The sequence below is a fragment of the Hordeum vulgare genome, chromosome 1H (assembly GCF_904849725.1).
Source record: "Hordeum vulgare subsp. vulgare chromosome 1H, MorexV3_pseudomolecules_assembly, whole genome shotgun sequence".
Taxonomy (NCBI): domain Eukaryota; kingdom Viridiplantae; phylum Streptophyta; class Magnoliopsida; order Poales; family Poaceae; genus Hordeum; species Hordeum vulgare.
In genome coordinates, this window is record NC_058518.1 from 12,245,609 (window position 1) to 12,270,829 (window position 25,221).

Here is a 25,221-nt window from a genome sequence, read left to right on the forward strand (position 1 = left end):
CAGAAAGTTGGGCGATGACATAAAGTTAAACATCAATGAAGTCGCCGAAGATGGCGAGCCGATTGATCCTTATGAGAATGCCCGTAAATTTATAAATCAATGCATAGTTATTGTTAGGGACCAAATACCAATTATCATTCGAGAATGGAATCGGCAAAAGGTAGATCGAGGAGTTAGTTACATTGACCAAAGATCGAAAGATTTGCTTTGGGATACCGTCATGTCACATTTCAACCTACCACAGGGTCTCACAGATAGCCAATGGTTGAAAGTCAAGAAATGAGATCTTAAGAAGATGGCCACACAATTTCAGGCATGGAAGAAAAGATTATACAACAACTGCATCAGGGATAAAAAGAAGACTCCACAATTCACTCGAGCACTAGAGAAGATAAAAGATCACTCACACGAGTTTGTGGAGTATAAGGAATCGGATGAAGCTCTGAAAGGTGAAGAAAAAAAAAAGGAAATTGATGAGAAAAAGGAGTATCACCATGTTTTGGGGACAGATGGCTACAAGAGAGCCCTGCCTAAGTGGAAATCACCTGAGGCCAAGATGGTTGCAGAAGGGGTCACTCCAGCTACACAAAAAATTGGCCCGACAGGTCCAAGAATTGGTTTTATGCACATGGGGGAAATTTGGACCCATCAACATGGCATATTATTACAAAGGAAAATCTTAAAACAACCTCAGACACTAATTTAAGCCAGTAAAAGATGCTCGAAATGAGGTGTTCCATCCCGAGAGAAAGAACGATGAGCTTACACGCACCCTGGGGAATCCTGAGCACGGAGGACGAACATGAGGCAAAGGCATTGTTTCGTGGGTTCATGGGGTAACCGGAGTGGAATGACACTTATAGAAACCATCAGAGGAAAAAGAAGCAGGATGCAGACCGTATGCACCAGGTAGAAATAAATAACAAGGAGTTATACCGCATAGTAAGACGGCAGCAGGAGCAACTCGACACAATTAGCCAGCAAAAGGCGGCATGAGCAAGCAGATCCATCATTAGATGTGATATGTCTCCGTCGTATCTATATTTTTTTTATTGTTTTATGCCAATGTTCTACAACTTTCATATACTTTTGGCAACATTTTATATTAATATTGGGACTAACTTACTTATCTAGTGCCTAGTGCGAGTTCCTGTTTGTTGCATGTTTTTGTTTAGCAGAATATCCATATCAAACAATGTCCAAACGCGATAAAAATTTACGGAGAATTATTTTGTAATATATGTGATTTTTGGGAGTTGGAATCAACGTAAACAGAGGACCACAACCTCCACTAGATACCAGGACGCGGCCCATACCCCTGGCGCAGGGTGGTGGTTAGTGGACATCATGTAAGTTGGTTGCAGCTCTACTTACGACACAAGAAAGATAATTTCTAGAAAACATTCCTGTAAAAATTTCAGACCGATCGGAGTTATGGATTTCCAAAAATTTAAGAAACGGTGAAGGGCCAGAAAAGAGAACGCGAAAGAGAAGAGAACAGGAGAGGGAGATTCAATCTCGGAGGGGCTCCTGCCCCTTCGCCGCTATGGAGGCCATGGACCAGAGGGTGAACTCTCCTCCCATCTTGGGGGGGGGGAGACCAAGGAATAAGAAGGAGGGAGTTCTCTCTCCCTCTCTCCCGGCAGCGCCGGAGTGCCGCCGGGGCAAGGAGCATGACATCGATCTACATCAACAATCTTGCCACCGGCAACACCAACTCTCTCCCCCTCTATGCAGCGGTGTAACACCTCTTTTCCCGCTATAACTCTCTACTTAAACATGGTTCTCAACACTATATACTATTTCCCAATGATATGGCTATTCTATAATGTTTGAGTAGATCCATTTTGTCCTATGGACTAATTGGTAAAATTGCTATGATTGGTTTAATTTGCTTGTGGATATGTTGTTGTTCTTTGGTGCCCATCATATGAGCGTGCGTGTGGATCACATCATGGGGTTAGTTGTATGTTGATAGGACTATGCATTGGAGGGCAAGAGTGACAAAATATTTCTTCCTAACATAGAAATTGATGCATAGATGATTAAAGGGGGACCAATATATATCTTAATGCTATGGTTGGGTTTTGCCTTAATGAACATTAGTAGTTGCGTATGATTGCTAATTGTTCCAATCAAAAGTGCATAGAATTTCATGTAAGGGATGACATGCTAGAAGTGTTCTCTCCTACATTAAAACTTGCTATCGGTCTAGTAATGTAGTCAATTTCCTAGGGACAAATCCTTCTCTCGTGTTACAAAAAGCTTGCTACTACACTACTATATTTATTATCTTGCAATTTATTTCTAGTTTTATTCTCGCAAATTACTTCTAGTTTTATTCTTGTTTTAGGTAAAGCAAATGTTAAGTGTGCGTAGAGTTGTATCGGTGCTCGATAGAACTTGAGGGAATATTTGTTCCACCTTTAGCTCCTCGTTGGTTTTGCCACTCTTATTTATCGAAAAGGGCTACAAACGATCCCCTATACTTGTGAGTTATCTAGATCTTTTTCTGGCGCCGTTGCCGGGAAGCAATAGCGTGGGGTGAATATTTCCGTGTGTGCTTGTTTGCTTTATCACTAAGTAGTTTTTATTTTGTTCGTGTTTTCTTTCTTTAGTTACGGGTAAAAAACACAAAATACCAAAAAAAGTTGTACCTACCGAAACAATGTTTGAAGAACCACCCAAAATCTAACATACTACTGAAGCATTTTTCTTGGATCATCTTCGATCCCTATGTGCTCATGCTGAAACCCCAACTAGTTTAGTTGAGGGCAAGCCATTAGATGAGCATGCTTATTATGTGCGACACCGCTTATCTCAAAAAGGAAAACTTTCATGGCATCATATTAATACTTTGCATTGCTATGCTTGGAATTTATGTGAAATATATGATTTTACTTGTTGTTCTGAAGACCCTAAGAAACACCTTCCCTACTTTTGTGAGTTTACTGATAATGGAATCTTATGTTCTTATGCTAAAGGTGTTTATAGTTATTATGATGTTGAACAAATTAAAGAATTTTTTGCTTTTAAGGGTGCTTGTGGAATTGCTTCTTTGATTGAAAAGTATGATGCTACACTTTACAAATCTGATTTTTTTTCCATACTTAAATATTGCTATGAAAATTATGCTTCTAATGCTTATGTTACACTATATATTGAGGAATCCTTTTCTGTCCAAGAAGAGATTAATATTTTGTAGGAGTCCGTCAAAGAAGAAATTTATGAAATGGTGAGCTCATTGGATGAAAAAGATGACGAGGAGAGTGAAGAACAAAAGGAGGAAGAGCGGATTAGCCACCCGTGCCCACCTTCTAATGAGAGTAACTCTTTAAGTCATACATTGTTTAATTTCCCTTCATGCTTACCAAAGGATGAATGCTATGATAACTGCTATGATTCCGTTGATTCTTTTGAAATATCCCTTTTTGATGAAATTGATGCTTGCTATGCTTGTGGCCAAGATGCCAATATGAATTATGATTGTGAAGATGAACTTGCTATAGTTCCTTATGTTAAAAATGATGTTGTTCTATTGTACACACACATGATAGTCCTATTATATTTTTGAATTCTTCCAACAACACTATTTCGGAGAAGTTTGCTCTTATTAAGGATTATATTGACGGGTTGCGTTTTACCATTGCACATGATGATTTTGATGGATATAATATGCATGTGCCTGCTGCTCCTACTTGCAATTATTATGAGAGAGGAACTACATCTCCATCTCTTTATGTTTCCAACACGATAAAATTGCAAGAAACTACTTATGTTATGTATTGGCCTTTACTTGATGTGATAGCCGAACATTTCTTGCTGGAGCCCTCTCCTTTAAAACCACATGACGTCAGCCTCACATTTTCCATGATGCCCTCTCTCTCTTTCACATCATAAACTTCATGGAACATCTAGAAAAATAAAACAACTTGGCATGTTGCCTTGAATTGGTCAATCAAGGCCATGACAAAGAATTACGTTCATTTCAAGTATGTCGAGTAAGAATGTGCTCTCAGACGAAGCCTTCTGGTCTATCCAGCCATCCTCCATTGAACATGGTTTAGCTTTGGACATTCTTGAAAATGACACCAACTTTTTCAAGCAGGTGAAAATGCCCATGGTAGGTACCCATGCCAGGTTTGAATGATTTCCGAAATCATATGAAAAGTGCGACACGCTCGACTATTTATCGATCTTTTTTTTACCGAGAAGATTCCGGAATGCAAAATTTATCGAAAACCAAAACAATTTGGCATGGTGCCTTGAATTGGCCGTACAAAAGCATGTATGAGAAATTGGGGCCATTTTAGGGATGTCAAAAAAAAACGAGCTCCCGGCGGAACCTGCCCGAACACCCTCCGTTTAATATGGTGTTTTTTGGAGATTCATGAAATGATCTCAACTTTTGCTAGCATGGTGGGCATGCCCCTGATCGGCATCCATGCAAAGTTTGAATAAAAAGACTATATAAATCATAATTTAAGCATGTACATAAAACTGTTATTTCATTTTATTTTTGTATTTCTGCACGCGACAATGGACTGGCCAGTCGGGAGGCCTCCCGTGAAAGAAGTATTTAATTCATGAACGTTTGTTTGTTAAATTCATGAACTTTTATTCAAATTATTGAACCTTTTCACTTTTGTGAACATTTTTGTCGAATTCGTGAACTTCTTTTCAAATCGACGAACGTTTTTCAATCACCAGATTTCGCCCCCTCCTTGGAGCGCTAGGGATGGGCAAAAAGAAGGGCGAATCCAAGACTGAAAAAACAATATCAGTTTTCTGTCAGAATAGATTCCGAAAGCAGAACAATATCAGTTGGATTCAAATTCCTGTATGTACTAGCTAGGAGTACTTACTATATATATTGTACTAACGTACGTAGTACGCCTATTTATATACACAAGGGAATATACTAAGAGCACGCGCTTAGGCACGAAAACCATCGAGTCCCGGCCACAGCGACAGACATCGATCGATCGTCGTCGCCAACTCATCATGGGCAGCGAATCGTCGTGGTCGTCGTCTTCTTCTCCTGAGCAGATGATCGACGGGGCAGTCAAGGCTTTCATGTGCCTCCCCGGATGCAGGGATCAGTTCGAAGCCGTGCTGGACGCGTTCCAGGAGGTCGACGGATCTACGGAGAAGCAAGCGGCGTGCTTCGAGGCGGGGGAGGCGCTGCGAAAGTGCATGCTTGCTAGCGCCGCCGCGTACGAGTCCTACATCCGCGACGCCGACAAAAAGACATCGAGCCAAGCATAGCCCCTATATTTACATCTTAATTAGCAGCAAAAGTGATCTACCGAGCCTTCTTAGATTCGACAAAGAAAAGCTCTATTATGCATGTCTTACGTCGATTAATTATTAAGTACTAGTGTGTTTACATTTAGCACGTTTTTTATGTCTTCACTTGGAAGGATATTTGATTCTTTATGAATTTTTGATTTTGCTAACCTCATGTACCATGGGTCAGGTTATTTGTTTCTTTTATGTGTGAGAGAGTTATCTTTTAGTGACCGACTATATGTCAGGCAGGCGTCGATTTTTTCTTTTTTTTACCAGTCACTTTCTTTAGGCACTATCGGATTTTCATCCAACGGCTGTAGACAATGCACTGTTTATCTTCTTCCTCCCTTCCTTCGATGTTCCTCTATGCCTCCACCACTAAAATAGGTAATGTGGCACTGACTTTCTTCTTCTACGGTGATGTTGGAACAAAGGAAGAGGTGACTGATGCCTGAAAAAATTAGGTACCCGATAAATCCCAAAACCGTATTTTTATGTATGCACTTTTCTTGTAAGTTACATACACTTTGTAAACGCTTTTGGCCTGCAATATCTCATGCGGCGCCCCCAGTAAGCAGGTTTTTAGTATGGCGCGCCGGCTAACCACCCTTTTCAAGCAGACCCTTGTCTCGTCTTAACAAGGATAGGAAATCCTCAAAAACGAGACAAAAAATGAAACACAAGGCAAAAACACACACACTATTTAGAGCATCGTCGACCATGACCGATAAGCAGCCAAACTCATGGACGACGACACCAAGAAGATAGCGACGCCATGCATCGCCGTTGTCATGTCACCAACACCCAAATGCATCACCAGCACCTGCGCAGAGACACCTGCAGAAGATCTCCGCCGACCCATGCGGACCCAATGGGTGCAGCCGATCTATCGCTATGCGCTTGTCCGGACGAGAGAAAGGAGCAAGGTTCCCTAGGGAACTGCACTGCCGCTGCCCTCACTCGAGCTCGCCCGGTATTTGACGACTGCGGCGAAACGAGGTGAATGCAATGCTCTATTGTTTTCTTCTTCTCAAGACAGCAGGAAACCTCCTCCACGCCCTGGGCCTTTTAGCACCCAATTGTGGAGATAGAGGGCTGACAGGAGCCAGGCCCCCATGATTTCAAATATGTGCTTGTTTTACGGTATTAATATGTTCCTAAATACTAAAAAATCCAGCTGCACTATTTGACTGAAACGAACGCAGGAGTGTGCAGCAAGGATTTACTACATGAATGCGATAATGTCATTTCACTTTATTCCGTTTCATTTTTCTTAAAATACTATAACTTTTGAACCGAGCGTCAAAACGGTGATACTTTTCATGGTTGTGTTTCTTACGCCGAGCTCCCTAAAACTAGATCCCATATGTATAGATTTTGATCGGCAACCTTGGATGATATTTGAGGCAACTTTAGTGCTATATGAAAGCAGCTCTCGTGTTGTGGTTGTCCATTAAGGGACATAAGTTACATACAATGTCGAAAACTTTTAATCAAATATCTATCATGATTCCAAATTTTAAAACTATGTGGGGATGGATCGTACGACAACCTTTTTTTCTAGGATAGTTTGCCGCCTATGCTACCGAGCACGCATGTTTTGACTAATCAGGTCACGGGTGTTAACTAGTTACGAAAATAAGGACATATCACAAGATGCATAGGGGTAATGAAAAAATTTATGGGGGGCGGTTCAAATAGTTGCCCACAAGCTTACACAAGTTGTTCAAATTTTACACGATTTGCTCGCAAAAATCATCAAAATCGCTAAATATAATGATGAAAAATACACATGAGTTGCTTTTTAAATGTACTGGAGTTGCACAAAAACGCACTAAAACTTGCTAACTTTTTTTGTGATACTCGAGTGCAGTTATGACAACTATTTACAATTAGCAGGCAACTGAACATCAACCGTAGGCAATTGATCATCAGTTGTAGGCAACTGAGTATCAAAATTCAGCAATTTCACGGTATTTGTAGGCAACTAAGCATCAACCATACACAACTAATCAACATTCATAGGAAACTAGGCATCAATGTTTAGCAATTTCATAGTATTTGTAGGAAATTAAGCATCAACCGCATTCAATTACTTGTACGTCGCACTAAATGCGTCTTATGTTTTGTGTGATTTTCCCATTTTTACAAAAATCAACCAAATAGGTAGTCCAACTAGGCTAAAAAATGAGTTGCTTTTTTATAACACTAAAGTTGCATCAATATCATCAAAAGTTGCCCAAAAAAGTTTGTCAAAAACTATCCATATGGGATCTATCTTTAAAGAACTCGTCGCAAGAAAGTCAGCCGTGAAAACGGATCTCAATTCCGATTCGAATCAAAAGTTATGACTTTTATTTTTTTTTAAATGCTAATAAATGCACGTGGTTTTTTTGTTGTTGTTCGCAATTGCGTCCGCTACCGCGAGCGGGCGTCGCTGAGCTCGGTAGCCACGTCCTAATATCTTTTGACTTTTAGAGAAAAATGCACATGCTAGTGTAATTTGGCATTTGGCCTTCGTCATTGAAATTTCAAGCTATTTGGCACATCTGAAAATATGGTATTATTTCAGTGACAAAAATGCTGTAAAAATTCCAAAATTCTTTGTAATTTTATAATTTTTTTCAAAATTGAAAACAAAAGTTTAAATTACCAAACATATCTATAAAGAAGTAGAAGCAAAAATCCAGAAAATAAAAATACAGAAAAAGGAAAATTCAAAACGGAACATTCTCAAAATATAGTAAATTTGTTCCCGTCGCAAGCTCCGAGAAAATTGCCGACTTAGACGCTCCCGTATCATATTGCCAAAGTTTGCCTACCACCTAACAGGGCCGCACCACCACCCTGATGGTCTAGCACAACAAAATCATCGTCTATCGTTGTCCCCGAAAACCGGAGACTCTAGGTGACCAAACAAGCCAATAGAAGAGGAGAGAAGCCAAGCCATATAGGAGACGACATTGCCGCCCTGGAATCAACCGGTGGAAGCAGCGCCGGTGGAGGCCCATGTGCACGAGGTCAACCCACCGATGGAAGCAGCGCCGGTGGAGGCCCATGTGCACGGGGTCAACCCACCGATGGAAGCGGCGCCGGTGGAGGCCCATGTGCATGAGGTCAACCCACCGCGCAGCGCGGCCACCCATCGGTTGGTGGCATGCATTGTGCCGAGGTGGCCGCAAGAAGGCACTTGCCAGAGCTCCGCATCCTCGAGGACAGGCCATAGTTTGACATCTTCTACTCTCTATCTTTGAGTTTGAATTTCTGATGTTTAGCTGTTGAGTCAATCGGTGTAAGCGTGTTGCATTGTTGAAGATATAGAAGTTGGTGTTAGAAGGGGTGACGCGAGTGGGTAGTAGTAACTGGAGACATAGTGCTACGATGGGATCAAACACATCAAAAAGAAGCATTACTTGATATCAAAACCCTAGATGGTTGTTGACTTGTCTAGTTTGTAGATGTGACATGTGGGTCTGCTGGCGTTTTTTTTTTGCCATTATGCTCTATGAGTATGATTTGCTAAAAATCAGAGTGAATGGGTAGGTACAAGCATATATATATATATATATATATATATATATATATATATATATATATATATATATATAAGTATTTTTTAGTCCAGGTTGATGTCTAAAACCGGTACTGAGGACTGACCTTTAGTCCCGGTTCCAGACACGAATCGTCGGACCCTTTAGTCCCGGTTGGTGGATGGAACCCAAACTAAAGGTCCCACACGAACCAGGATTGGTGCCCACCGAGTCCGGACCGGCGTCCTGGTCGTTCGAAGTCGATCAGGACTGATGCACGCATTAGTCCCGGTTCGTAAGTCGATCAGGACTGTTGCTCTGATCTGACAAAGAACAAATCTATGTTTACTACTAGTGTGTACACATCATCCGCCGTGCCTCTCGTGAAAGCTAACTTATACCTTTCAGGAAAGAAAAAAAAATAGAAAACACATTTTTTTTCGTTTCTGAGAAGCATGATCGTGCCTCTCGTACAAACAAATCCACGAAACAAAACCGTACATCTCATAAAAAGGAAGTTTTTTTCTTTTCTGAATGGCAGGCCGAGGCTCTCACAAGAGCAAATCCGCGCCTCTCAGGAAAGCAAAATTACACCTCTTGTAAAAAAAAAAACACGAAAAAAACGTTATTTCCGTTTCAGGGAGTGATCGAGTGATAGTTGGGGGTCTTCCTAACAAACACTGGTCAACTAGTTGCTCCTGCTTGCTCCAGGCTAATGCACAGCCGAGGGACAAGTTATTTTCCTTTGCTTAGTATATGGCGATGGCCCAAATTAACCTGGTTCGTTCGGCTTCCGAGCGACGGACGACTTCAGAACGAAACTGGTGACGGACAAGAATACTAGTTCGAGTCGAACTCATCATCATCTGGATATCAAAGTACGTACGTGCGTTCATCCATCCATAAATACAAGAGAAAGGAGCACACACCTAGCTACGAAAACCATCTGAGTCCACGGTTTTTTCGCCCTAGCTACATCTTCTCGTAGTTAGACCGCCTATCATCGTCACCGTCCTCATGGAGAGCGAATCCCCGTCGTCCTCGTCAGCGGATCCTCACCCGTCGGCGCAACCCTATGCCGTCGTCGACATGGCTATCAAGTGTTTGAACCAAGGCGCATGCCGAGACAAGATCGAGGCGTTGGCTGCCGCGTGCGTGGGGCAAGAACCACCACCGGACGCCGACGCCGACGAGGCCCGCGCCAGCGCGCGGGAGGCGCTGGTGAAGTGCATAATGGACGTCGTGGCAGCCGCTGCCCGTGAAACGGCGGAGCAGGAGGGAAAGTCGAGCTGATTGTGATCGACGCCGGTTCTCTCATTACTCATTAGCTAATTGGCGCTATATACAACCTAGTTTCTTCATGGATGTTTTGGATAGCTTAATGATGTGGAGTTTTTATGATGTAGAGTCGTAACTTATTTTAGATCCGTGCTATTTGGTTTTGAGAGGGTTGTCTTGTGTACGCACATCATGTGCGCAGCTTTGTAATGCTTTCATCATTAGTTAATTCAGCCCTATATATACAATAATGCTACACCCACGTAGAGCTACGTGAGTTTATGTGCTGATTAGGATCGACGCTGACCTGGCCGCGCATACCGTCTGGAGCGAGAAACAGAAATAATTGCGGGCATAAAAATTATTTGTGGTGAAAAAACAAACGCGACCCCCAGGCGATAGATGTCAAGCACAGATCGGCCCGACGGCCGCGCGACGCGGCGAGTAACCTGCCGCTAATTACGCAAGGGGAAAACAGAAAGGCACAGACAGATCCGTTTTTCCAGATTTTAAGATCGCCGCCTTCAACTTTTGATCATCGGTACTGCTAAACGAAATTTCCACGCGTTGCCGATCACAGTGCTTGCATCGTTGGTGGCCTGCGTGGTGTGCCTGGCCTAGCTGACGACGGGGAGGATACAAGGTTCAGTCTGCTGCTACTGCTGTTGTTCGCTGTATTCTGTATTCTGCGTTTAAGTCAGGAGTATTGTTCATGGTTAAATATATGTGTTGTTATTGTTTGACCATTGGTGTTAGATAGACACTACTAGTAATGCTAAGGTCGTGGTGGTAATCTAGTACCCTTGCTGATTTTCATAGCTGCTCATGTGTACGTATCCTGAATTCCTGATGCTTGTTGAGCTGGTGATGGGTGCTTCTACTTCTCGAATCCAATCTTTAATGGAGATTCCTCCCAGGATTGATGACGAGATCTGCTAATTTTGTGATTAGTTTGACCATTCGTGTATGCAGATGCTGGTAATGCTACGGTCGTGGTGGTAATCTAGTATTCCGGTTGCACGCTGGTGGGCAGTTCGTGCAGGAGTTAAAAATCCCTGCGAGGTCGCTTGATCCGAATACGATACACTGCTTTCGTCAAATATGTGTACTGTTATCGATTTAATCGTCTTGTTATGTTCAGCATGAAGGTCACAAGTTCATGGTTAACATGCCAACATTTAGGTCACTCTGTTACAAATTTAGTTTTGATTTCGTAGAAGAGTGACTTTTTTTCATGATCATAGCAATGGATGATGGAATAGTTGGTGTTCAAGAATCAAGTGACATGTATATTTCAAGTGATGACGACGGCATTAAGCAACAAAATCAAAGCAACATGGAAATTGAACATGACCATATTGAAGATCAACCAGATTCGTTACTTGGAGACCCTGAATTGGGGATGACCTTCGATACTGAGAATGAGGTGCGAGAGTACTATATCAAATATGCTAAAGCAAAAGGCTTTGGTGTGACGAGAAGAATCTCACATAGTGATGATAATGGACAAGTAAAGTACCTTACACTTTGTTGCTCTCGGTATGGTAAGACTCAATCGAACTCAAGAAATATGTTGAAGCCAAACCCAACAGCCGGGATAGGATGTGAAGCTAAAATTTATGTTACACGTGGTCCTGATGGGAAGCTTCATCTTTCAAAGGCGATTTTGGATCACAATCATGCATTGAGTCCACATAAATCTCGGTTATCTAGATGCAATAAGAAGTTAAATTTCCATGTCAAGCGCAGGCTTGAGCTGAATGACCGCGCCGGAATAAGAGTAAACAAGAATTTCAATTCTTTTGTTGTGGCAGCAGATGGTCATGAGAACCTAACTTTTGGTGAGAAAACTTGTCGCAATTTTCTAGAGATAACAAGAAGGTTAAAACTTGGTAGTGGTGATGCTGAAGCGGTTCGTGACTATTTTATCAAAATGCAATCCGACAATCCAAACTTTTTTAGTGTCATGGATGTTGATGATGAATCCCGACTTCGGAATGCTTTTTGGGCTGATGCAAGAAGCAGAGCAGTGTATGAATCTTTTCATGATGTCATTACTTTTGACACAACATACTTGGTGAACAAATATGATATGCCTTTTGCTTGTTTTGTCGGAGTGAATCATCATGGCCAATCAGTGTTGCTAGGGTGTGCTTTATTATCAAATGAAGATACTCCAACATTTGTCTGGTTATTTGAAGCATGGCTTACTTGTATGTCAAATCGCCATCCAAAAGCTATTATAACTGATCAAGCAAAAGCAATTCAGAATGGTGTGGAAGAAGTTTTCCCTGAATCTCAATATAGATGGTGCTTGTGGCACATAATGAAAAAGATACCCGAGAAGTTAGGTGGATATGATGAATATGATCACATCAAGGTTGTTGTTGGCAGGGCGGTTTACAATTCATTAACAATTACAGAGTTTGAAGTTGCTTGGATGCATATGGTTGAGAAGTATAGTCTTGATGATAATGAATGGCTTAAAGGGCTTTATGAGCATCGGAACCGTTGGGTTCCAGCTTTTGTGAAAGATGCCTTCTGGGCAGGTATGTCTACTACACAACGTAGTGAGAGTATGAATGCCTTCTTTGATGGATATGTTAACGCAAAAACTACATTGAAGCATTTTGTTAGCCAATATGAGAATGGTCTCCGTGATAAAGTTGAGAAGGAGAATATTGCTGATTTTAATTCCATCAATTCAACCATACCTTGCATCACACGCTTTGCCATCGAGAAGCAATTTCAATCAGCCTATACAAATGCAAAGTTCAAAGAATTTCAAGAAGAGCTAACAGACATTATGTATTGTGATCGGAAGTTCATAGAAAAGGAAGGGGCAATAGAAACATATGAAATAACTGAGGATGTGTTAATTGATGAGGAAAAAGGATGGAGAAAAGATATTGTGTACCATGTTTATTTCAACGAGGAAGAGTTCGAAGTTAAGTGTTCATGTCGTCGCTTCGAGTTCAGGGGTATACTCTGTAGGCATGTATTATGTGTGCTCACTCACATGAAAATCAAGGAGGTTCCTCCACAATACATTGTTGATCGGTGGAAAAAGAATGTGAAAAGAAAGCATAATTTTATCAGATGCACATATGGTGGCATGGAAGACACGCCTGTTGCAAAACGTTTTGATAGATTGTGCAATTCTTTCTACCCAGTTGCTGAGCTAGGCGGCATGTCAGATAATTCATGCAATTCTTTGATTGAAAAACTTCACACCCTCAAAGTTGAGTACTCTAGCAGCTCAAATTCTGAAAATGATAAGGAACAGGTTGGTACACAGGAAGATGCACCTTCTAGTGCGAAGGCAACAAGTAAAACTATACTAAGTCCAATAGCTGTTAGATGTGCTGGACGTCCTCCTTCATTGAGGAAAGAATCAAAGGTTGATAAGCTTATTCGTCAAGCAAACGAAAAGAAGAAGAAAGCTGAACAAAGAGACAAGAAAAAAGCTGAACAAGAGAAGAAGAAAGCTGAACAAAAGAAAATGAAAAAAGAAGAACAGGAGAAGAAGAAAGCTGAACAAAAGGTATTGTAGCCTATATTACGTGTGATCACAAACTACTTTTTTCTTCTTGTAAAAACTCACTAATGTTGCACTTATTTCAGGCTCACTCCATGAATTTAAACAAGAAAAGGTCCAATAATAAAAGGAAACAATCAGACGCTAATATTCTAGAACAAGATCTTATGGAACATGCGGTATTTGATTCTTGTTCTCCGTTCTACAATAATACTATTTTTTATAGCTAATAGATCTGCAATCTGAAACAGAGTCAGGAAGCAATTTATTTGGATGACATAGCTTGTAGTAGCACAGTTCAGGTATTTTATTTTGTCAAATTTTGATTTGCAGTAAAAACTTGGTAATCCATTAATATAATGACTTTATTTGGCACAGGGATCATTTGACTTTGGCATAGCGACTGGCAACATAAATCCAACCCCAGCAGCTGCAATACCATATGAAGGTTCATCATCAATGGTTATGCCTCCAATTCTAGGAGAATATACAAGTATGATGTTTCAGGTTCAGCAAGCATCGACTGTACTGTCCAGTCCTGCAGAATTACGCTTCAATGGAATTGGAGGGCTCAACAATACGACGGATCAGATTTAGACATGATTTATGTAATTTGAAGATGTTTGATGCAGTATTTTTCTATGCACTTGGCAACTTTAATGTAATATTTGATGGAGTATATGTTTTGTCATCTTGTTTTCCCTAATGTACTACAAAATTATTTATAGGATTGTAAATTTTCATGGATATTTGTGTGCGCACATTGCTGGTAGTTTATCAAGTATAAGCACACTGGAGATTCACGTCAGCCCTTCTTTTCATATCTCTGAATATTTTGATCTCTGAAACTGCACTTTGTGTCTCTAATCATCTCTGTGTAAAGCTGAACAAAGTCCAGAGCTTTGATGTGGCCCAGCCAAGCTACCAACAGGATGCAAAGCAGAACAAAATTCAGACCAAAGCAGCACGGTACAATTTCTAAGCAACAAACTTATGTAGCTCGTCGATCTGGCCCAGCCATGGCCTGAGACCGAAGAGGTTGACCGACTGGACGCTCGACAGCAAGTTGACCAGCGTCGTCGGCCACCACACGACGAGTCAGTACATCGAATTTGGCTACATGGGACTTCACCAAGGCGCCGCCAGCGTCCATACGAGGAGGCCGCCTCGTCGCCAAGAGCCGGCCGTGACGCTGTCAACGATTAGGAGATCACCTCCCCACATCGGAGGAGCCATGCATGGCGCATCCAACTAGTACGAGACTGCCTCTCCGCCTCAGAGTAGCCCGTTGTCGCGCCGCGGAAGATATCTTCGCGTCCGGCAGTAACAGAGGAACTCGCCGCGTTGCGCTGCCGATCGATGGGAAACCCGCCGCGTCGCGCGGCCGTCGGGCCGATCTATGCCTGGCATCTATCGTCTGGGGGTTGCGTTTGTTTTTTCACAGCAAGTAATTTTTATGCCCGCAATTATTTCTGTTTCTCGCTCCAAACGCAATAATGCTACACTCACGTAGAGCTACGTGAGTTTACGTGCTGATTAGGATCGACGCTGACCTGGCCGCGCATACCGTCTGGAGCGAGAAACAGAAATAATTGCGGGCATAAAAATTATTTGTGGTGAAAAAACAAACGCAACCCCCAGGCGATAGATGTCACGCACAGATCGGTCCGACGGTCGCGCGACGCGGCGAGTAACCTGCCGCTAATTACGCAAGGGGAAAACAGAAAGGCACAGACAGATCCGTGTTTCCACATTTTAAGATCGCCGCCTTCAACTTTTGATCATCTGTACTGTTGAACGAAATTTCCACGCGTTGCCGATCACAGTGCTTGCATCGTTGGTGGCCTGCGTGGTGTGCCTGGCCTAGCTGACGACGGGGAGGATACAAGGTTCAGTCTGCTGCTACTGCTGTTGTTCGCTATATTCTGTATTCTGCGTTTAAGTCAGGAGTATTGTTCATGGTTAAATATATGTGTTGTTATTGTTTGACCATTGGTGTTAGATAGACACTACTAGTAATGCTAAGGTCGTGATGGTAATCTAGTACCCTTGCTGATTTTCATAGCTGCTCATGTGTACGTATCCTGAATTCCTGATGCTTGCTGAGCTGGTGATGGGTGGTTCTGCTTCTCGAATCCAATCTTTAATGGAGATTCCTCCCAGGATTGATGAGGAGATCTGCTAATTTTGTGATTAGTTTGACCATTCGTGTATGCAGATGCTGGTAATGCTACGGTCGTGGTGGTAATCTAGTACTCCGGTTGCACGCCGGTGGGCAGTTCGTGCAGGAGTTAAAAATCCCTGCGAGGTCGCTTGATCCGAATACGATACACTGCTTTCGTCAAATATGTGTACTGTTATCGATTTAATCGTCTTGTTATGTTCAGCATGAAGGTCACAAGTTCATGGTTAACATGCCAACATTTAGGTCACTCTGTTACAAATTTAGTTTTGATTTCGTAGAAGAGTGACTTTTTTTCATGATCATAGCAATGGATGATGGAATAGTTGGTGTTCAAGAATCAAGTGACATGTCTATTTCAAGTGATGACGACGGCATTAAGCAACAAAATCAAAGCAACATGGAAATTGAACATGACCATATTGAAGATCAACCAGATTCGTTACTTGGAGACCCTGAATTGGGGATGACCTTCGATACTGAGAATGAGGTGCGAGAGTACTATATCAAATATGCTAAAGCAAAAGGCTTTGGTGTGACGAGAAGAAGCTCACATAGTGATGATAATGGACAAGTAAAGTACCTTACACTTTGTTGCTCTCGGTATGGTAAGACTTAATCGAACTCAAGAAATATGTTGAAGCCAAACCCAACAGCCGGGATAGGATGTGAAGCTAAAATTTATGTTACACGTGGTCCTGATGGGAAGCTTCATCTTTCAAAGGCGATTTTGGATCACAATCATGCATTGAGTCCACATAAATCTCGGTTATTTAGATGCAATAAGAAGTTAAATTTCCATGTCAAGCGCAGGCTTGAGCTGAATGACCGCGCCGGAATAAGAGTAAACAAGAATTTCAATTCTTTTGTTGTGGCAGCAGATGGTCATGAGAACCTAACTTTTGGTGAGAAAACTTGTCGCAATTTTCTAGAGAAAACAAGAAGGTTAAAATTTGGTAGTGGTGATGCTGAAGCGGTTCGTGACTATTTTATCAAAATGCAATCCGACAATCCAAACTTTTTTAGTGTCATGGATGTTGATGATGAATCCCGACTTCGGAATGTTTTTTGGGATGATGCAAGAAGCAGAGCAGTGTATGAATCTTTTCATGATGTCATTACTTTTGACACAACATACTTGGTGAACAAATATGATATGCCTTTTGCTTGTTTTGTCGGAGTGAATCATCATGGCCAATCAGTGCTGCTAGGGTGTGCTTTATTATCAAATGAAGATACTCCAACATTTGTCTGGTTATTTGAAGCATGGCTTACTTGTATGTCAAATCGCCATCCAAAAGCTATTATAACTGATCAAGCAAAAGCAATTCAGAATGGTGTGGAAGAAGTTTTCCCTGAATCTCGATATAGATGGTGCTTGTGCTAGTTTCATCATGGATGGCCGAGTCTTAGAGCGTACCGGTTCGGCCGTTGCTATGAAATCGGATGCATGAAATGTTGCTCACCGGAGACGAAACAGGGGTGCTGCCGGAGTTAGAGAAGAAACGCATCGAATCAAGGACGCTGCTACAGATCTGGTGGATGATTTCTGATTCAAATACTCTCAGCAGCAGGATCGGGAGGCCGCAGGATCGGGAGGCCACCACACAGCTTCCATAGCAGCACCACATAGCAGTCTCCCATGGCAGCATGGGTCCATCATTGCAACCTCGCCGGAGCTTCCGACGACCGCCGCGGCGCTCCACTGCAACCTCGCCGGAGCTTCAGCTACCGACCCGGCGCTTCACTGCAACCTCGTCGGAGCTTCATTCCAACCTTGTCGGAGCTCGAACGACCGTTGGCGGTTCACTGCAGCTCCGGCGGCCCTTCAACGCAACTCTGCGCCGCGAGCTCCATGGCAACACCTCGACGTGCGCCACCAGTGAAGCTGTGCCATGCCAACGCAGCGAGCTCCATGGCAACACCTCGACGTGTGCCACCGACGGAGCTTCACTGCGCCACGCCGGCGTGGCGGGCTTCATGGCAGCATCTCGATGTGCGCCACCGGTGGAGCTTCACTGCGCCACGCCGGTGCCACGAGCTTCATGGCAGCACCACGATGGCGTCCGACGAAGCGTCAATGCAGTGCTGCCACCGCGCACGGCGGTGCTCCAACGCAGTGAGACGCCGATGGGGTTGCTGTGGTGAAGCACATGGCAGGGACGGGCGGATGAACATGCGACGGCGATGCGCGTGCTTCGTCGTTTGCAGCACCGGCGGACACCATTGCATCCCCCGGTGAAGCCGCAACACCAGCGCGGCGGAGCTCCACTGCAGCCGCGGCAGCGATGCGCGGTGCTCCAATGTAGCGTCGGCAGCCCGTCGACGCGGAGGTGGCGGCGTTGCCATGGGACTCCTCTCTCGGGAGTGACGAACAGGGGTGGAGGAGGGGAAAAATGTGTGGAACAAGACGTTCGGGAATAGATAAGGTCATGGAGGGGAAGCGGTGGATGGTCGCAGAGGCACGTGTCAAACGCAGAGGGTGGTTTACATGTGGTGATAATCAACCAGTTTATTTTGATGCTTTTTCTTGAATCAATCGATTCTGGATCGGCTCCGGTGTCCCAGATGAACACGCTGCAAGGTAGAGGATGACAGGGTGGGACCCATAGTCAGTGGCGGAGAGCTGAGAAAGAAAAACAGAAAAAAAGGAAGTGGAGGGGTGGGTGCTCGCTGGGCTAAATGGGCCGGTCTGCTATTTCAATAATTCGCATGTGCGAGGTATAGAAATGGGCTTCGTCTGTTGTGCTTCTGTAGCCCAAGGTGAAGAGTAAACACTACGAAAACTAAATCGTGCATAGGAAAGTCTCTTGGCTAAAATAAAATATCAGTTAAATTCCTAAAATACTATAAACACACAGGAAAACACTATAGCTACATAAAAATAATGAACAATTTTTAGAGACCAAAACTAAATAAAATACACACAAAACTTTTGTAAATTATATTTTGGGGCTTTGTAAATGTTCCACAAAACATGTTAAAACTTCAGAGATAAAACCAAATAACAGTTAAAGAATCTGCAAACAAAATATATTGAAGGAGTCATATTTCCTTCTCTCATAATATTTTATTTTTTGAATGAGAATTGTTGTCAATATTCAAAATCGAAATGAGAGAATACTCAATTACTCCACCAATATTATTATTTGAGGAAGTCATATCATCCTCTCTCATTTTTGAATTGGAAATTCCTGAACATTATAGGAGCTTCTCATCCGATTTTTGGCAACTTCCGGGATGTTCTTCCCCTGATTAATTTTTCTGTTTTTTCTTGTCTTATGATTTTTTTCTTATATTTCGAAAATTACTTGATTTCGTCAACATTTTTAATTTTTTTGAAAATTTATGAAAACACAAAAATTACATGAATTCATGATTTTTTTTACAAATTAAAAAATATATTTGTTAACACTATTTAATTTATGAATTTTTTAATTTAATGAACTGTATTCAAATTTATAAATATATTTTCAAATTTTTAAACAGTTTTACTAATTTGGAAAACTGTATAAATGTTTAAACATTTTTTAAATACATGAACTATTTGGAATTGTGGTACTTTTTTGAATGCTTGAAAAATTTAAAATTTATGAACTTAATGTGAATTCCTGAACATTTTATTAATTCTTCCATATTTATCAAATTCATGTACATTTTATAAATTATGGAGAAAAATAGAATCCTCTAATATTTTATGAATCTGAAAACAGGTTTCAAATATTATAAAGAAATCTTGAGTCTGTTAACAAGTTTTTAGACTTATGAAGAAACAAGGTTTTGGGTTTAAAACTCAAGTTGTTGAGTATGAAAAAGTTACAAAAAAGCTAACATTGGAGAAGTGCTGGCAAAACGAAAAATTTCGATGAGCTCGTTTTATAATTTGCTAGTTAAAACGAAAATCCGGGAAGAAAACTAGTTAGAGAACATAGAAGTTCCTTCATATTCAAGCGCAGAGGAAAGGAACATGTTCTTGATGCATGAATCACTTGCTGAGGATGAATTCACAAGGACCTTAGGCCTAGTACTTTTCGCTTGATTCTGGTGATTCTAGGTTTGGAAAATCAAAAGCTTAAAAGAACTCGATTTGATTGTCTAAAATCATCACACAATCGCTAGAATCGGTAGTGCAATCGAAAATCGCGTGCAAACCTTGATTCTGGCGATTCTGGGCACTTCCATAAAATAAAACGATCCAGTTTGAGACAATACACCTATTTCAAACGCAAATTACAAGGGAAATGCCACCAGAGGCTAGCCGCACGAACGAAAACGAGTCGTGCGACTCCTTCCTCTTGCCCTGCATCCCCCACTCCCCGCTCATCCTCGTGGTGGGGTTCCAGGGGCGCCGCCACCCGAGTGCCCGCCCTAGCAGCTCCTCCGCCAGCCCAACGCCGACCCTCCGCCCCACTCCTCCGCTCCGCACGCTCGCCTCCAGGCCGGGAGCCGCTGCTCCGCCCCGTTTGGTGTTCTCAAGATGAAATGACTAATTCTCGGAGGCATACCACGGTACAAACCAGATGCCCAAAAGATGATTGTCACTTCATACATGTGTCTCCACAACTTCATTCGTGATAGCTAGCTGCATGATGAGCATTTTGATAACTTTGATAATGATGCGTATGTGCAACCCCATTGCCATTTACAGGCACCAACGCTCTACCACCCGAAGATGATGGTACCATGGCCGCAACACGTGAGGCTATTGCTACCAGTCTTGTACCAGGAGATTAGTCAATCTATTTGTACTGGAACTTCTTTTGTAGCAAAGAAAACGCGAAAACCTTCGTTACTGTAATATTTATCTATCTAAGATATTCATAAATCGTATTCATGCTCATATTTTATGATAAATTGTTTGAAACATCTAAGTGTTAGCAATCCAGCATCCAATTTTTGTTCAGAGGCGTTAATGATATTTCAACATACAACTTGCCCATAATATCAGACCACAATCTCCGACAAGAACTCGATGGCTGATTCAGGCTGATTTTGAAGGAAGATGATTGTGGTAAAGTTTCCCAAAAGCTGATCCTGGAGAATCAAAAGTTGAAAAGAACTCTGCCTTAGTGTCGTTGTGGGCTATTTGAAAGGTCATACATAAGGATATATACCAGTCGCCTCTTTTGATTTTCTTCATTTCTATCTCAATTTAATGTGTTTCCTTTAAATTTCTATGTTCCTTTGTTTTTATTATTGTTTTTATTTTTCTTCAATTTTCTTTCGTTTATTTTGCTTCTTTCTCTTTTTTTTGTATACATTGGCAAAAAATTATATGTTTAACCATTTTCAATACATGATTTATGTTTAAAAAATGCATGTTTAATGACTTTTTTTATACACATTGTATATTTTCTGTATATGTTAGGAACATTATTTTTACAGCTTGAACATTTCTTAAGTGTATGATTAAGATCGTTTGTTACGCGATCATCATTTTTTTTATGTTTTGATGTTCCATTTTTCAATCCATGTTCTACATTATTTATATACACCAGAATATTTTTTACATGTGTATCATTATTTAAATAGATGATTAATTTTTTCTCAAATAGTTTGTCTTTGATGACTACTTTTTCCGTACACATTATACATTTTCGTATGTGTCTCGAACAGTTCCAATTTTTTTGAAATACACGATTAATTTTTTTTGATATATGTTAAATAATTTGTTTAAAACTAGCAAAATAATCAAAGATTTACTTTTTTTGTGAGAATCAAAGATTTACTTACAAAAATACTCCCTCTGTAAACTAATATAAGAGCGTTTAGATTACTATAGGGGTTCCATGCCACCGACAAATGAGAGGAGCTTAGGCAATAAAATTTAGAGGTGTGGCTGGCCCAATATTATGGCAGGCCTTGGCTTGTCAAGAAGCGCTCTCACTTTCCCTTGACTTATCACTTGCAGCTATACATATAGCTTGAGACTGTCAAGGTGTGATCAAAGATATCCATGAAAATACCGGTGGGCTACACTCTAGCATTATCAAGGAGATTCATCTTACATCTTAGCAGTTCTCTCGCTATTCCATCATCTTCAAAGGAGGAGAAACTAACGTTGAGTCACATAGCCTCGCTAGACATAATCTATGCCTTTTTTTAGATGCCATGTGTGGCTCCTTAATCCTCCAGATCTGCGTTGTATCCCTATAAACTTTTTTAATCAATAAAGTGAAGTGTGTTTAGACTAAAAATAGCTAGAGGAGCTTAGGTGTTTTTTAGAAAAGGAGGATGAGCCCCGACTTGTGCATCTGGAAGATGCATGCAGTTATTTTATTAACTATTCATAAAGACCTTACAAAACAATACATCAATATATCTGAAGCCGTCATCTTGGCAACATCTATCGCTACTCCTATCCAATGATGAAGGGGTGCCGAATGTCCGAACTGAATACTAAATAGACATCACACCAAAGTCTCACATCTAAAGCTGGATGCCCCGATCAAGCCACATACCGGGTCTAGGGCACAAATCGGTTTGATGCACTCTCATAGGTCGTGGTCGTCGTCTTTCATCATCCATCTTCAGAGCACGTACTGACACATTGACCTTGCCAAGCCTGCCATCGATGCCCTCGCGGCGCTAGACAATGCCTCCACCGTACGCGCATTCATCATCATCCATCCGTCATTGAGACTTTGATGCGCCTCGCCGCCGAGACTCTACGACGTTGATGTGTCACAGGGAACATCGCTGCATCGTAGATGCCGTCCACTGGTCCCTCGAGCCTATGTACACCTCCAAGAATGACACCCTTAAGAGGGGTACGACACATGAGTAGCGAATAGAGGGTCTAAAGCTTGTCTCCAATGATGCCTTCAAGAAGGGGATGACGTAGAAAGACGCCGCCATCGCCGACCTTGGCAACGTCCCAAGAGTAGGGTTTTCACCCGGATCCTCTTGAGGACCCTCCATCCAACATCGTGTGCATGGAACCGCTACCAATCATCGTCGCCACGCATGAAGGTCGTACCAGTCGGATCGGATCTGACAGGAGACCAGGCCCACCACACCCCCGCCACCGGGATCAGATTTGATCTAACCCACCGCCGCTGCGGGTACGCAACCAATGTACAACGGGCCGACTCCACCGCATAGTCCCGATGAGGCCGCCGCCACCGTGATCTGCCACCGCTGAGCTGTCGATCCCCGCGCCCGCTTGACTCCGCCTCCTGTCGAGACCGCCCCGCACCAGCCCTTCAAGGCGGAAAGAACGGGATCCTGCCTCCGACTACCGTAAGGGGCTTGCATCGGCCGCCCCGACCGACGACGAGGTTGGCGGAATGTGGTGAGGAGGCTAGGGGAAGGAGATCCCCGCCGCCGCCCGAGTTGCCCGTGGGAGGGGGGCGCGGGGCTGGGAGTTGTGAGATTAGTCCTCTCACGCTTGAGTGCCTAACAAAAATGATACATAAGTACTGGAGAGGAGTGATTCACAGGAAACGACGAACTCACTTGGTGTCATGGGACATCATGCTTAGGCCCAAATCATATGGAAAATTGGACTCCAAGATATGAAACCGTTTACTTTGTGGGCAAGCCCGGCCTGGCCCGGAAATTTCGGACTGAGTTTGGGTTGGTATGGCCGGGCCAGGTTTCTCATGGCCAAGTCTACCCTTAATAGATTCTTGATAGATGTTGGCAATGCGTCCTCGACATGGCAAACTATTGTATATGGGCTTGAGCTGCTAAAGTAAGATCATTTGAAGGATCGGAAACGGTTCCCAAGTTCGAATATGGCATGATCCTTGGATCCTTCGTGACCACTCATGACGCCGATAACTGCAAAGCGACGGTGCCAACAAGTGGGTCGCTGATGTTCTCAACCCCCGATGGCACGCCCTACTCCAGCTGCACTTTTATCAGCCAGACATCGAGAGTATTCTACAGATTAAGACGTCCAACAAACTTGAAGCGGACTTCCTTGCATGGCATCCCAAGTTCCCGCTAAACGAGTGTGCTTCTCCAACATGGATTTTGTTTACGGGGTGTTTCGTTTCAAGGGACTAGACTTTTTTTTTAGTCCCAGGGACTAAAGAAAAAAGTTCCTTCAGTAAAGTCTTTTTTTAGTTCCTTAAATAAAAGTCCCTCCTGTTTGATTACATAGGAACTAAAAGAATTTTTTTTTATTCTAGTCTCTGTAAACAAACAAGGCCTTAACTGTATCCATGCACAATTCAAATCATGGCCTCCCATCACGCCTGGTTTCAAATTGAGTAGGCCCACCTAGCCATCCAATGTATCCCACAGTCACATGATATTCTCTCGCCCGTATATGAAATCATATTTCAACAGCTGTGGGATCGGGTCTTATAGATTCTTCTTTTACTAGGCCATGTAGTACCATGTGCTTTAGATTCTTGTCACCCGCACTGCAACCCACCATTTGTAAGGTGGCATGAGAAACCGCTATTTTTATGCTATGTTTAACCATGGTGTGGCTGACCCAATATTATCGGAGGCTTTGGCTTGTCAAGAAGCGCTCTCACTTGTCCTTAACTTATCACTTGCAGATATACAGATAGCTTCAGACTGTCAAGGTGTGACCAAAGATATCCATGAAAATACAGGTGGGCTACACTCTAGCATTATTAAGGAGATTAATCTTACGTCTTAGCAGTTCTCTCGCTGTTCCATCATCTTTGAAAGAGGAGAAACTAATCTGGAGTCACATAGCCTTGCTACGCATAGTCTATGCCTTTTTTCAGGACGCCATGTGTGGCTCCTTAATCCTTCAGATCTACATTGTATCCCTATGAACTTTTTTAATCAATAAAATGGAGTGTGTTTAGAATACAAATAAAGTTCTACCTAAAAGGGAGTTAAAATGAGGCACCCTGTATCAGAAACTACCATCTCTAAATTACATAACTAGGTACTTTTTCCTCTCCGCCTCTTGAACTTTCCCGTAGGCAAGTACGAGCTTGTAGTGTGGGCGTGGGCAGGTCGCGAGATACCGATTTGATTATATTCATTCCATATAGCGTTGTGATAACTGAGAACTCCTTATTTTGGTGGGCCATGTGAGTGTCTACACAATGCTTATTTGTATACATATTATTGCACATACAAACTTGTTATAACAATGTTGTATAATGCATGTGTAGGATGGTTTTGGACTGAGGAAGCAATTTTTGGTGCATATTTTAAAGTATGAAGAGAATGAAGCTAAAAACAATATCCCATCCATTGAACGAAGCATCATAGATCGCATGTATAGATGGACCTTCATTGCTTCAAAAGATGGACCTTCAAGACATGCTTATTTCTGATTTTTAAAATATACTTTTGTGACCATTATAATACAATTTGTGTGTGAACATGAATTTTATGCGGAGACATGTTTATGGACCGCGTGTTACACACGTTCTCATTTAGTTGGGAATCACACACGTTTA

At 42.2% G+C, this 25,221-nt stretch overlaps 2 protein-coding genes and 1 pseudogene across 2 annotated transcripts; 2 read left to right on the forward strand and 1 right to left on the reverse strand.

Annotated features, from left to right (window-relative positions):
* Positions 1 to 11,502: 11,502 nt before the first annotated feature.
* Positions 11,503 to 14,235, forward strand: LOC123395313 (protein FAR1-RELATED SEQUENCE 4-like). Its single transcript, XM_045090301.1, has 4 exons — positions 11,503 to 12,294; positions 13,027 to 13,386; positions 13,725 to 13,817; positions 14,017 to 14,235. The coding sequence occupies exons 1-4, from the start codon at positions 11,503 to 11,505 to the stop codon at positions 14,233 to 14,235; spliced, it is 1,464 nt and encodes a 487-aa protein (XP_044946236.1).
* A 2,051-nt stretch (positions 14,236 to 16,286) lies between these two features.
* On the forward strand, positions 16,287 to 17,706 carry LOC123395323 (annotated as a pseudogene).
* A 145-nt stretch (positions 17,707 to 17,851) lies between these two features.
* Positions 17,852 to 18,182, reverse strand: LOC123404645. The gene has a single exon (XM_045098587.1). The coding sequence runs from the start codon at positions 18,167 to 18,169 to the stop codon at positions 17,864 to 17,866; it is 306 nt and encodes a 101-aa protein (XP_044954522.1). The 5' UTR covers positions 18,170 to 18,182; the 3' UTR covers positions 17,852 to 17,863.
* Positions 18,183 to 25,221: the final 7,039 nt, after the last annotated feature.